This window comes from Sebastes umbrosus, chromosome 6 (genome assembly GCF_015220745.1).
Source record: "Sebastes umbrosus isolate fSebUmb1 chromosome 6, fSebUmb1.pri, whole genome shotgun sequence".
NCBI lineage: Eukaryota > Metazoa > Chordata > Actinopteri > Perciformes > Sebastidae > Sebastes > Sebastes umbrosus.
Genome location: NC_051274.1, coordinates 9,512,919 through 9,526,843, shown reverse-complemented (window position 1 = coordinate 9,526,843; position 13,925 = coordinate 9,512,919). Strand labels below are relative to the sequence as shown.

At 42.3% G+C, this 13,925-nt stretch overlaps 1 protein-coding gene across 1 annotated transcript; it reads right to left on the bottom strand.

The window, feature by feature from the left end:
- Positions 1 to 8,505: 8,505 nt before the first annotated feature.
- Positions 8,506 to 13,654, bottom strand: plagl2 (pleiomorphic adenoma gene-like 2). Its single transcript, XM_037772938.1, has 2 exons — positions 13,270 to 13,654; positions 8,506 to 11,271 (listed from the first exon to the last, which is right to left on the bottom strand). Exons 1-2 carry the CDS (start codon positions 13,614 to 13,616, stop codon positions 9,807 to 9,809), a joined length of 1,812 nt encoding a protein of 603 aa, XP_037628866.1. The 5' UTR covers positions 13,617 to 13,654; the 3' UTR covers positions 8,506 to 9,806.
- Between the last annotated feature and the right edge of the window lie 271 nt (positions 13,655 to 13,925).

Sequence of the window (13,925 nt, the reverse complement as noted above, 5' to 3'; positions counted from 1 at the left end):
GACATCAGAACTGCGCCCATAGCAACGGTCTGTTATACATAGCAACGGTCTGCTATAAAGAAATTACAGACCGCAGAACGCCATGATTAACCAATCAGAATTAAGTATTCAACACAGCCATGTAATAAATATATACAGTATATACATTATAGATATTGTATAGAGCACCTTCAATGTCTCTTGCCCCCCCATCTTTATGGATGTGCAGTACTAAACCGCTGGAGTAGCCCTTTAAATGAGATGTCTATTCTGTGTACTTGTGAAGGTGTTAATTCCAGGTTCGTCCCTCCGTGTCTCCGAGACATTCAGTGTGTAGGAGGCTATGATGAAGTGACAAAGTCTGTGTTGTGGTGTCGCGGTCCTCTCAAATCCTTTTTTTACGAGCTCTCCAGGTTCCTCCTATAAGAAAATTCTACGAAACCAAAAGAGTTTCTATTCCTGAGTTATGGCACAGTTGGCATCCCGTTAAGTGTATGTGTGAGAGTCAGCTCAGTTGATGTAAGTATAGGTTAGCTCCATAGTACTATAATTAGGGTAGTCTTGACACTCAGCTATGCATGCAGGCTCACTGGTGCAGCTCTCTGAGACATAATCCAGACCCTGGTCCAATATGAGGGTTAGACACACTGTGGGACACAAGCCAACAGAGACAGATAGTCCTGAGATATTCTGGGATGGCATTTGAAACTTTTTAAAAATAAATTGTATAACCTCTTCATTTAAAATCTAAATAGTATGTGAATCATAGAGATTTGGTAATAGTAGACATTTTATTATTCTCTGGTGCTTGCTGTCATTTCCCTTTTCCCGGGTGTTTTTTTTTTTTGGTTGGATTGCTGAGGGTTATTCAGTTCACCTGTTGCGCAGGGTGTGGGGACCGGCTCTTAAATGATAGTTGAGAGCAGCTTGGTGCATTCCCCTCTTGGCCAATCAGGGTGTGACGACGCACCTTTCTGTAGGGCTTAAAAGAGGTGGAAAACTGCACACCCATCCAGTGTCATTCTGATCTCTCCTTCACTAAATGCAACATGTGTCAACAGCCAAGCCAGAAACTCTGGTCTTTTTTTATGCCCTTTTGAGATTCTGTGCTCTTTTGTGTGTTTTGCTTATTGAGACTGTTGTCCATCCTAGTTGGGGAAACCAAATAAATACCCTTCAATTAGGTTACCTGCACTAGGACGTTTAGGTGCAATTTGTTCAAGGACCTGGCTTAGCCTCACGATAGCCTATAGCGCCTGCAGGCTTCATTTTGTTATTCTATTAATTTGTTGATTTTCACTGAAACCCTTTACACCCATTTCTTTTAGTCTATTTCATTTGGGGAAACTTTAAAGGAGGGTAAAAGAGAAAATAAAAACAATATTTCAGTTTCCTTAATTGTTTATTGTAGAGGCATTTGTTCATTATTATTATTATTATTATTAAGGAAGCATTTTATTTTATATTATTATGTGGATGGGAACTGGTTCTCAGTCTTCTGCCTGATCAACTGATGTCTGGGGGAATCAGTACCGCCACACTGTCATGTGGTGACTGCCTATAGAGGGAGTGTGAGAATAATACTTCAGCTGTGGAGTCTGCAGAGTCCCCAGTAAAATAGAAATGTCCTAAAGTGAATGTGATGGAAGAACACACACAGGCTGTCCTACCAGCTCAGCTATCACTCCCCAAAATAGTCTCTGTACAGTAGGCCTATATAAGTTAAAAAAAAAAGGTTAATTGTTTTAAAAACACAAATGACTAATATTACCAGAGTGAAGGAAGAGGTTTCACGCGCTTCAACCGCCTATAGGCCTGTCTGGTGCTCTCAGAATAGGACAATCTTGTAACAAGAGAGACTTCAGAGATTAGGTCTGCTAACATCGCCTAATGTTACTGCGTCGCTGATGTTATGAAATTCAAAAGCAGCGCAACTTGTTTAATTGCCGGCCGATTGGCAAATAATCATTTTGTGTCAGAAGGGGGCGCAATGTCTGTGAATTTGATTGGATAGACATTTAAATTGGTTTACAATGTGACTTTGTGTTATCAAATTTATGTCCATATTCTTGTAACCTTTAGTGAGCCACTCAGACACTGGTAGCAAGCTACTGGTAGCTCACGAGCTACTTGTTGGAGACCCCTGGTCTTTAAGGTCAATGGAGGTCAAAGGTCTAAATTGTTTCAAACCGCTCTTGATTCGGCCAAAAAATAAAATTCCAATGGATTTCTAGAATCAACCTAAAAAATGTAAGTTTTTAACAATAGAAAATGTCTCCCACATTTCTAAAGAAAAGAATACATTATAGACATGACCACAGTGTCCGCCATGGTACTTAGGCCATCTAACGAGTTAAATAACTTTGAATTATGACTTTTGATACTCTTCTTTTGTACTGGGCTTTTACATTTCACAAAAGAAAAAATGGAGAACTCTTTAAAATAATAATAAAAAAACGAACAAATAGAATGCAAAGAGGGTATGAAACCGCTGGTTTGTCTTTTAATCATTTCAACATAACACATGACAACTCAAAGATACACTGTACTGTACAATAAGTCAATAGTTCTGGTGTTGTGTTCATCATCTCTTTGGATCAACCAATATACAAATCTGTCACTTCTACATTGCAGCAACTGATTGCATGTGAGATATGTAACAAAAAAGCAAGTATTCTCATTTTCTTTCTTTCTCCGAAGCACATCATTTATATAATTCTCCCTGTAGTTGATAAACTCCATGCTATATAAAATAGTGTAAGTGAATGCAAATATTCTATTTTCGTTCACCTTTTTTCACCCTTTTTATTCCAGAGGTGGCTGTAATAGCAAGTGATAAAAAATAAAATGGGCTATGTCACTAAACGAGATACACAAAGAGGTTGGAATGCAAGACTTACATTAAGCTAGAAATATATAAAACTACATGTGGATGTTGCCTGCATCAGACAGTACCCAGTATCTTACTAAAAGCAAAAAAAAAGAGGGAAAGAAAGAGAGAGCATTATTAAAATCAAATCAGTTAAACTGATGAACAAATTCCCTTAAAATGTTTGTGTTCTGCACCTAGTAGTAAAGAGGAGAAGGTGAGGATAAGTGCATCCCTAGTAGGTGCAGGTCGAGGTAATGGAGCTACAGCCAAGCCAAGAAACAGAATAACATCACTGTCAGAGGTCACTGTCAGAGGTCACGGGAGGTTCTGTACTATAGCAGTAAGTGTTTCAGAGTCGTGCTGACTTGGAATCAACTTTTTGTGTCAGCTAACACTATGGAAGCCCATTTTTGCCAGAAAAAGAAAAAAATGATGAACTGATACTGACGGTAAGTTAAAATGATGAGATACCAAGTCAAAATTAGTAACAAATTAGTAGTAACAAGTAATCATTTTGTATGTACGCCCAGTGTGTTGTAGCCTACTACAGAAGTAGAAGTCAAGATTTTGACTTTTTAACTCAAAATTACGACGATACTAAAAATGTTCACTTACTAATTTTAAATTATGATACTAATTCAAACTTTAAAAGCTTAATTTTTTTTGTTCGCAAGACATCAAAATGATTAGATGGTAAATCAAAATTTGAGTTTGTAGTATTGATCTAGAATCTAATACTGACTTATAAGTAGGGCTTGGTATTGTTACTCAATATCTTCAAGGTACTGACTGAAATAACCCAGTTCAAAACCTTTCAGTGCCCAGATCTAGAAAAAAATGACTATTTGTCAGAGCATGTGTGCGGAGTGGAGCAAGAGCGCAAGGATTTTGGATGGAGCATCGCCTTATCTCCCGCTTCATCCCGCTCCAATTCCGTTCTGGTACCGCTCACGCTATGAGTTCGAGGCATGCCCGAGCGAGCCCAACCCAGGATGTATCAGTGTTATTGTGCACGGCAGCTGTTTCAGACTCGCGTGATCCAAATATTTCCAATAACTCCAGAGCGTTGTAAAGCCCAAGAGTCAATCTTTGCTTCGATGTAATCATTTCCAAAATTCACAACCTGTTTTTACCTAACGAAATATTCTGCTTCAATCCATATTTGTTGGTATTTAGCCTTTCAAAAACAACATTTGAAAAAAAAAACACAGCACACAAAGGACGCATTAACGGGGCGGTCTAGCATTAAACGAAACTGACGAGTTATATTCAATAAAGAAAGTTGATTTAATAAAAAAAGAATACTAAAATTATGATGACAGACATTTGAAGCTTCATCCAAAAACCTCAATAGAAGCTTAAAAAAAAAAAAAAAAAAAAATTCGGTAGCCTACAGCCCTGATTAAAATACAACACAGCTTGTTTCTTTTATGTGCGTTTTGAGTGGAGCGGCTTTGAGCTGGGGTGCGGAGGGAACGTACATACACAGCTTCCATTCACATGATGGGTATCAAATTAAGTATTCTAATGGTATCAGTATCACTTTAAGGGTACTGGTATTGGTACTGACATCATCATTTTTTAAGCGATATCCAGCCCTACTTATAAGTCATAATTTTGACATTGAATCTGATAATGTTGACTTATAAGTCATAATTTTGACAGTAGTACCTCATCATTTTTGATTTAGTACCTCATCATTTTGACTTGATAAGTCAAATGTTTGATTAACCATTGGTATCTTTATTTTTTATCTTGTTTAACTTTTCGTGTTTTTTTTTTCTCCTTTCTTTTCTTTGCGGAAATGGGCTTCCATACAGATCTGGGTATGAGTCCAGTCACAGGGCCCATTTCCCCAGAATGATTCCACTATGAAGAATGATTGACCCAGTCCTGGGTGAATCACTCCTCTGAAACATGACACCAATATGAGCTCAGGTGGTGCAATAGGTGTGAGATCCGTTGTTGTTGTTGTTGTCAGGGTTTCAGAGCGAGTACAACCTGACCGCACTGCCACGTTTTTCACTTCTGTCTTAAAACATCTAAAAGTTATACTCAATCACTTGAAGAGTTTCTGTTTTCTAACATTAATCGAAAGCCACGTCAATGACCCGCTTCACAATGGAGAACAGAAACTGCAATTCTTGTAACATATGAAACTGAATACATATGAGTCATTATCAGCATTAAGTTGTTCCTTTTGGCAGGGATAAGCAGTTCAGTGACCTGAAAGCTTTAAGTGCTATGTTTTGGGGTCACTCCTGACTTTTCTTTCAGTTACACGGGCTAAAAGTGGCGTGCAGATGGGTCTCTGTTGCAATAGCGTTTCAATGGCAGGTTGTGGTCAGGTTGTGGCTTTGACACTCTCCTGACAACGGTCTCACAGCCTCAGAATAACAGACATGTTGTTGCTGTTCTCTTCAAGCACTTAGCTATAGAGTTTGATTAGATACATTTATGAGAGAGAAGGCAAAGCTGGTTACCCAAAAACAAAAAAAAAAAGGTTTCAAAGGAGAAGGGGCTCTTATTTAGAAGGATATTAGTGAAAAGTCTATCAAAAATACTGTTATTCATTTGGAGAAGAGAAATACACAAAGGTTGATAAAGTCTACACATCAAACTAATGGCACATACATATACAGGATCAATACAAAATTAAAAACATATGAACATATAAGCTGAAATTTTAAAAGAAAAATACTCTTTTTTTTTTAAAGGTTGAAAGTGCTAGAATTCAGATTAGCTCACAGAAACCCAGGGAGGACAAACTTAAAACATGCCAAAAGCTTTTCTTTAACTTTTTTTTTTAGGACTTATTTGTTACAAAAGTATAAATGCTCAATTTGATTGCTACAAATTTGGCATAAGCCAAGAGGGTTTTTCTTAAAAACCTTTTTTTAAGCTCATAATAAAGATCAATTTTGAATCTTCAGAAAGGTGCCGACAGCTAATTCATTTAGGATCAATAAAAAGTTTGATCATTTAACAAGAGCCATTATCAAAATAATGACTTTCCAGGGGGCAGACTGGTATGTGTAAAATAAGTCTCAAATTAGTTCAGAACTTCGATAATAAAATCTACGATTTTAGCGATGAAGTTGTGATAAAACAGTCTTAGACTGTGGGGAAGCTTCTCCTACATCAGTGCTTGCTGATTCTGAGTTTTCAGCCCATGGGGAATATTCAACCACGCAGGGGCCGTCAGCCGCTCACTGTCGGGGTTTCACGTCCTACAGTATCAAAAAAATCAGATAACACACGTAGTATTTTTTTTTTGTAACAAGCAATTGTGCAAAAATGTAGTTTCTTCTCCCCAGGTTTTGGTAAGAAAAATAAAACAAATAAAAATGAGGTGATGTGTTGTGTTGTTTTTCGAGGTCCTGTTTTATACAAACAGAAAATAATATATCATATGACAACAAACAAAACAAATATATGACTATGAGCAATACCCCAAGTTGTGCAGCCAGTCATGTGTCCCCCCTGTGCTTTGAATGTCAAAGCCTGGGACTTCGGTGACTGCGTTCTTCTGGATATCGCTGTATTTTCAGACCCTTTACCTTTGACTCTACAAAGCAGCTGAGAGAGGAGGAGGAGGAGGAGGAGGAGAGAGAGGAGGAGGAGGAGGAGGAGGAGGAGGAGGAGGAAGAGGAGGAGGAGGAGGAGGAGGAGTACAGAGGGGATGGGGCCCGGGTATGATGAACACTTTGTCGGTTCGGTTTTGTGCATGTTTTTCAGCTCGCTGTCCATCTTGCAAAAAATTTAAATGTTCTAGTGGTCTACAGTTGTTGTCCATCAGCAACCGTAGCTAAAAGCAGCAACATGTATTTTATTTTTCTTCTTTTTTTTTTATGTGCTATGTTTTTTCCTGTTTTTTCTTTCTTTGCTTTTACTTAACTTTTAATGGTGATAGGGGCTCGCCTGTGGCATGACGACTGCTATCGGCAAAGTGAACCGGCCTTCTTCTTCTGTGACTGGATCCATATTTCCGCAACAAATCACAGATGATGCAGATGAGCTGAAGTTATGGATACGCCAGTTGGTGTTGGTCACGCCACAGACAGAACATCAGATAAAGAGCACCTATTTCACTTGGCACTTAGGTTAACTTTGGGCTCAGGTTTTTATAGGCTGGTGGTGAATGGTTAGAAAGGATCTAAACTCCAAGACATCCGATACCACTGAACTCGTAGTGAAATCAGCTGGGATTTCACCGCAGCACAGAGGGTTACATAATCCACTGATAAAGACCTACAGTCATAGACTCGTAGGCCTTCCATGTCAGCATCCCAACAATCTATCTATAGTTCAAATCCTAATTGATTATTAAGCCACTAACAGCCTTCTATGGATATTTCCCATCCACAGTTCTGATTCCGCTATACTAACTCAAGTACATGTAAAGGTAAAGATTGGATATGACAGAGAAAGCTTAAGGGAAAAAGCTAATACTTCATCCATTTGTTTGATAAAAAAAAAAAAGCAAGATACACACAAATGTAAACCTGCCAGACATCAAAAACATCATCGCTTAGTTTTAATACGTCTACCTAAAATACACCTTACTGAGATAAAAGCAATAATAATATTCATTTTTGAGATATTTCGTACACTGCAATAACATTCTTTAACACATTTTTACTCATCTGTCACTGAAATCTTTTGTTGTTGTTTTCTTTTTACCATTCACATATGTCAGGGTTCATCATTACCATGATGATGCATCTTTTTTTTCTCTTTTTAAAAACACTGCCTAAAGATGTGTTTGTTCCAAAAATATATATTTTTTTAGGTATGTTGGGCAGCCAAGTAACGGCTGCAATTATCATTATGCAATTCTCATGGGAACTTTTAAAGATAACTGTTAGAGGAGGAGACAGGTGAAGGGAGGATAGTGAGGAGAAAGTCTCTGAGAACCTCTAGAACTCACGGGGAAAGGAGACAAGGTCAAGTGCCTTCTGCTAAAAATAAAAATAAAAAAGTGCTTCTCTTCAGGAACAGTAAAAAAAAAGCCAGCATGATATTACATCATTTTTCAACCAACTCACACACTTTCACTCAAGTTTCTTTCTTTTCTTTTTTTCTACTTTTCTTTAAAAATGTGTGGCCATATGTGTGACTGGTCTCTGGGTTTGGCTGCATTCACACCAAATCAGGCGTCTCCTATTCATTTGAATGTCGTGCGTTTAACCTGCGGCGGCGGGCAGGAGGGTGCCGGACAAAAAACATAGCATCCTGCGCATATAGACATGAATATAAGAAGTGGATGTAGTCACTGTTACATCACCCATTGGTTTGTGGACTACGGTTTTGAAACCTCGAGGTCGGAATTTTGGCCATCAACATCTTGGTTTTTGGCCACCGCCATCTAAGTACAACCGGAAATTGAATAAGACATTTTAGGCGACTAAAAGGGGTTATACCGGTAATTAAGTTTCATGAACTGAAAACACACTCCCAGGCTGGACAACGCCGTGGTAGTGACCTGTCAATCAAAGGGTAGCCGCGCCCTAAATTATCCCCTGCTTTATGGTCTATCTGACTCTAAATGGGACCATAATTTACTAAATGAACTTCATGCTGTATTGAAGAAGCCTTGAATCTAGCGATTGAGACCATAAACTCATGTTTACAATGTGTACTGAGGTAATTAATCAAGTGAGAAGTAGGCTCATTTTCTCATAGACTTCTATACAATCAGACTATTTTTAGCAAATTGAGGAGTCGCCCCCTGCTGGCTGTTAGGAAGAATGCAAGTTTAAGGCACTTCAGCATTGGCTTCACTTTTCAGAACTGGAGATTGCCGCCTGGTCCTGCAGTTAAAAGTTAAAACAGAATCAACTTCTGAAGAAACACAACCCGACGTCAGGCTGCGGTGGCCAATCACATAACTGGCGATCCCGAGCTGTCCAACCCAACCACGAGGGAACGAAAGACGTGAATCGTTGTGCAGTCGCTTGGTGTTAATGACACTCCACACACCACCACACAACCCTGCCCTATATCGCTGCAACGCCTGATTTGGTGTGAACGCAGCCTTTGGCAGCAAACAGGTCTCTTATCAATCATATAATAAGAGTTTTTCATTCAGTGAGCTATTTTCATCCAAACTGACTCTCGGAGCACAGTTACAGTTAATTAAACAATAGGGACATACATCTAATTTTTTTTTCCTTGTTTAAAGAGCACTTTTTTTCAGAGGCAGAGGGAGCTTTTGTGGCTCTAGTCTAGCCATCTAGAGGAGGATTCTAGAGTTAAGGTTCAATCGTTGACACAATGTCTATATCTCTTCATTCCTTCACTGGGAGAGCGAGAGGAGAGGCTCTCTCTACTGATCATGACGTTTATGTTATTAGAGTGGGTGGTTCAAAACTCAAGATGAGAAACATTCTACTATGTTCTTACATTTGGAAAAGAAAAAATAAAGTAAAACAAAATATCCACTTCAAACTATTTTTTTCTGGGTCACAACAAGACAGATAATCTTCACTAGAAATTATCTTTGATTTTTTTTTTTTATATTATTACTTAAAGTATGCAGTACCACGCCTTTTGGCCTACTGATCCTGCCCTCTATACTACTAAATATGGGATGGAAGAGGGATAAAAGGGGAAATAAATGGAAATATAAAAGGATGGGTTAATACATTGTTATAACTATAGGATGGAGGGGGCAGGGGGGGAGCCCAAATAAAAGCTGCTTCAACTTCTTTTCTCACCTTTTCCTTTTTGCTCAAAGGGGTTTAACTTCCATTTCAGGCTCAATCAAAAGCTTTTTGTGCACTTTCATTTAAGGCTTCTAAGTGTTCATTTGTGTATTTAATTATTCTAATTCTCCAACTTCTTCAACAGGCCCTGTAAAGAACCACAGCCCAAAATATCCATACTGAGCTGAGCTGAGGCTGGTATGGAGGCCTATCCTGGCTGGGCAGGGCTGGGCCGAGAGCTGGCTCTCTCACTGGAAGGCCTGGTGGAAGCGAGGCAGCGTGGTGGTACTAAGGCTGGAGCTGAACACTGGTGGGAGGGGGTGCAGGGGTCCGAGGCCCAGACCCCCGTTGGAGCTCTGCTGCTCCTGAGGTTGCGGTTGCAAAGAGGTAAGAGGTGCCGTGGCAGCTGCTGCGGCGTGGGGCTCGACAGCGTGCAGAGATGAGGAAGAGGAGGAGGAAGAAGAGGAGGGGGTCGCGGATGAGGTGTATCCCATCACCAGCCCTCCCGTGCTCATGGGGGCACTGTAGGGAGGCAGGTTGAGGGGCAGGAAGCCCAGCAGGTGGGAGAAGTCCATGTTAGCAGCACACAGAGACTCAGCGATCATCGCAGGGCTCTTGGACAGGAGGTGATCCCCGCAAAGCTCATCCACCAGGCCCGAGGTGGGCTCCAGTCCGTCCTTGGGGGGTGAGGCAGCAGCATGTGGCTCTACAGAGTGAACCGGGCCTGGCGAGCCACTCTGCAGATCCATGAGGAAGCTCTCCATCTCCACTTTCAAGGGCTTGTCCAGCAGGTATGAGGTAGATCCCAGCTGGTATTTGGGGGCTTGCTGGGGCTGGTGCTGCTGCTGGGGAGCCGGAGGCTGGTGGTGTGTGGGCAGCGGAGGGGAATGGTGGTGGTGGTGATGGTGGTGATGATGGTGGTGGTGATGGGAGCGTGGGTGAATAGGTCCAGGGGATTCCATGTGACAGCCCATGCCGATAGCAGCAGACAAGGGACTAGGCATCAGGGACGGGTGTGGGTGACCCACCCCAGAATTAGACATGGCCTGGAGATGGTGGGGGTTGTACATGCCCATCGGAAAAGGGGCCCCACTTGGGAACGGTTTGCCCATCATGGGGTCTTTGTTGGGACCCATGCCGCACATCATGGGGCTGAGCTCCTCCTTCACAGAGCAAGGTGGTGACCCAGAAGCTAAAAGACCTAACATATCAGGAGGCTCCGTCTTGATCCTCAGCAGCTCCTGCGAGTGGCTCTTCTTCACGTGGCGTGTCAGATGGTCCTTCCTGCCAAAGCGCTGGGCACAGTACTGGCATAGGAAGTCCTTTCGGCCTGTGTGGACCACCATGTGCCGTCTCACATCCTTCCGTGTGTAGAATCGACGGTCACAGTGGTCGCACGGGTGTTTTTTCTCCTTGGCGCCACCCGAAGACTTCCCGGAGTGGCTCTTGAGGTGCTCCAAGAGCACGGGTGTGCTCTCATAGCTCTGCATGCACACTTTGCAGGTGAGATCCCCTGCTGTAGCAGAGTGCATGGCCACATGGCGCTTATATCCCAGCTTGGTATTGTAGTGCTTCCCACACTCCTCACACTTGAAGGCCTCCTTGTTGGGGTCATGGGTCTGCAGGTGGTTCTTCAGGTGGTCTTTGCGGTGGAACATTTTCTCACAGAACGAACACTGATGGGTCTTCTGCGGAGAGTGTGTGGCCATGTGCCTGCAAAAGGAACACAAGAAAAAGAGAGATTGTTTTAGGAGAAGTCACACAATCCTTGTCTTATTGTCACATTTGTTATGCAGTCTGTCAGTAGTGTGCATGCTAAAGTGAGGCATGAATTCTTCTCAGTCAAACCCCTTGTGTCCATATATACATAAATGAGTCACAGTGGTTTGCAGCCAGGACCCAAAATTGGTTTTGGAACCACTTCCTGTGATTCACGGGATTCCAAACATCCTAGTATGTTGATGAATTTGGGACTTATGCAAAATATCCCATGCATGGTATGGCACGGCTCTACTCAACTCGACTCGCTCCCTTTTGGTTTTCCATAAGCAGAAGTTGTGGATACCTGGTACCTGGTACTTTTTTGGAACCACCTCAGTCGAGGTTCCAAGCGATACTAGAAGGTGGAGTAAAAACACTGCAGACCACTGATTGGTCAGACGCCCTGTTCAGACCTGGTATTAGGATGTGTCCTCAGTGATCCGATCACAAGTGGACAGCTTTAAGTACAGGTGTGAACGCACTCAAGACGCATTGAGGACGCACTGAGATCGGATCTGTCAGACCACATTCAGAGGTGGTCTGGGCCACATATGACCACATTCTTTTAGCAGTGTGTACTCGAATGCATCCTGGGCCACATTAAGGACCGCCTACTCATCTGATGTCCAGCTGGGATCCACGGGATCACCGCGCCCCTCAGGTGAATAAACAAGCAGACACGGGCGCTTGTCCGCCAGGAAACGACCTCTGTGCTCCACTGTACGTAGACTAGGCACGCAAAGTGCATTATTATCATACTGTCGGAGATGTGTCGGTGTTTTTGTTCCGCTGTTGTTGTTTTGAGAATTAACGAATATGTAGGATATTACTACTGACATTCATGTAATATTACGTCACAACGGCTGCTATTAGCCATGTGTTTACTACGTGTTTATTTGCATATGGAGCTGGGAAGTGAGATCGGATCACAAGTGGCCACTGAAGACGCATGGGGAGACGCATTCCGATGCCAGGTGTGAACAGACACCCTCAAAGCTGTCCACTTGTGATCCGATAACTGAGGATGCATGTTAATACCAGGTGTGAACAGGGCCAGAGAGAATCATCACTAGCGAGACACAAGACGTCCTGCATAAACCCTCCATTTTGAAATAGCCAAGCTACCGTCAATAGGGACCGAAAATATTGTATTCACTCGACCCGCAAAACTACGCTGCACAATACGCCGTAACAAAGTGCAGATGTTCCTCTGTTTGGTTGCAGATGGAAGGATTCAGCAAGTGTGGCATTGGAGATGATGTCACAGCAGTTTCACATGGTGATCAGCTGCAAATCCCGCCTATACACTAATGGGGTACTATCTGCAGTGTAAAACAAAACAGAGAAAAGGACCTGGTACCAAAAGTGAGTTGAGTCAAGTTGAGTCAAGTCGAACCACGCAGTGGAAATGAGGCATTAGTCTCTTAAATCTGCAATGATTGTTTTTTTGACATTATCATTCATTTGGAGTTGAGTTCTTGGTCAGCTGATGAATGTAAGTCCAATAATCCTTCTCCTTTTAGTTCTGACTTTGGTCTCCACCAATTGAGGGAAATATCTGGCTATTTAGCTGCTAAATGCTCCACTATGTTCATCAGCCACTCACTAACTTTGTCTGCTGTTTGGAGCAGGGAAAGTAATGTGCAATGGGTCAGAGCTCCCTGAAAACAGCTGCCAGCCTAATGAGAGCTGTGAGACTGAACCAAAACAGTTTAGTTGCGGGCAGTGAAGCCAAAACAACGAGCTGAAAGACACTAAAACTGAAAATCAGTTACTGCTTTCTGAAGATCAAACTTTTTCAGGTTCACTCATATTGAATAAAAGTTTAAAAAAATGATAGCCTTTCTCAAGTTGCTCATCTGGGATTCTGAGAAAGCTAAAGAAGCCATGCATCGTACTGTATGATGTGAATGTGATGTGAATTTGAGCGATATGATTAATTCTCAGTACCTGAAGAGTTTGTATTTGGAGCTGAAGGCCTTGGGACAGTGTGGCTGTGAGCAGTGGAAGGGTTTCTCCCCCGTGTGACTCGAGGTGTGAAGTCGGAGCTTCTCCTGTGAGGCGAACAGGGCCCCGCACACCAAACACTCGTTCCCAAACGCTTTCCCTACCTCTTCTCCTTCTTCTTCCCTCCCTCTCTCTCTCTCTCTCTCTTTCCCCCCCTCTCTTTCTCTCTCTCTCTCTATCCGTGGCAGCGGGGCAGCGCTCCCAAACAGCTTGGCGGCAGTCCGTCGTCCTTCTTCCTCCGGCGTCAGTGCGGTAATACGGTGTGAGGCATCGGCGGCAGCAGCTGCCATGGCAGCCCTAGAGTGCCGCTGCCATGAAAATTCACTTGCGGCTCCCCTGCCTTGCAGGCTCAATGTGGGACGGGGGGGGGGGGTGTCGAAAAAGAAGGTGCTCAACTGCTCACAGGAAGGACCAATGATTCAGCAGGAACATCGAAGTTAGCCAAAATCTGCGGTGAGATAGAAAGTACAAGCTTTGAAGCCAACTGTTTCTACGTTTGTGGCATCATTAAGCATGTTTTTATAAAAAAAGCTAACTGTTTACCTGAAATACTACTTGTCCTTCTTTTGTTTCTGCACTTTCCTTCTCTCTCTCTCTCT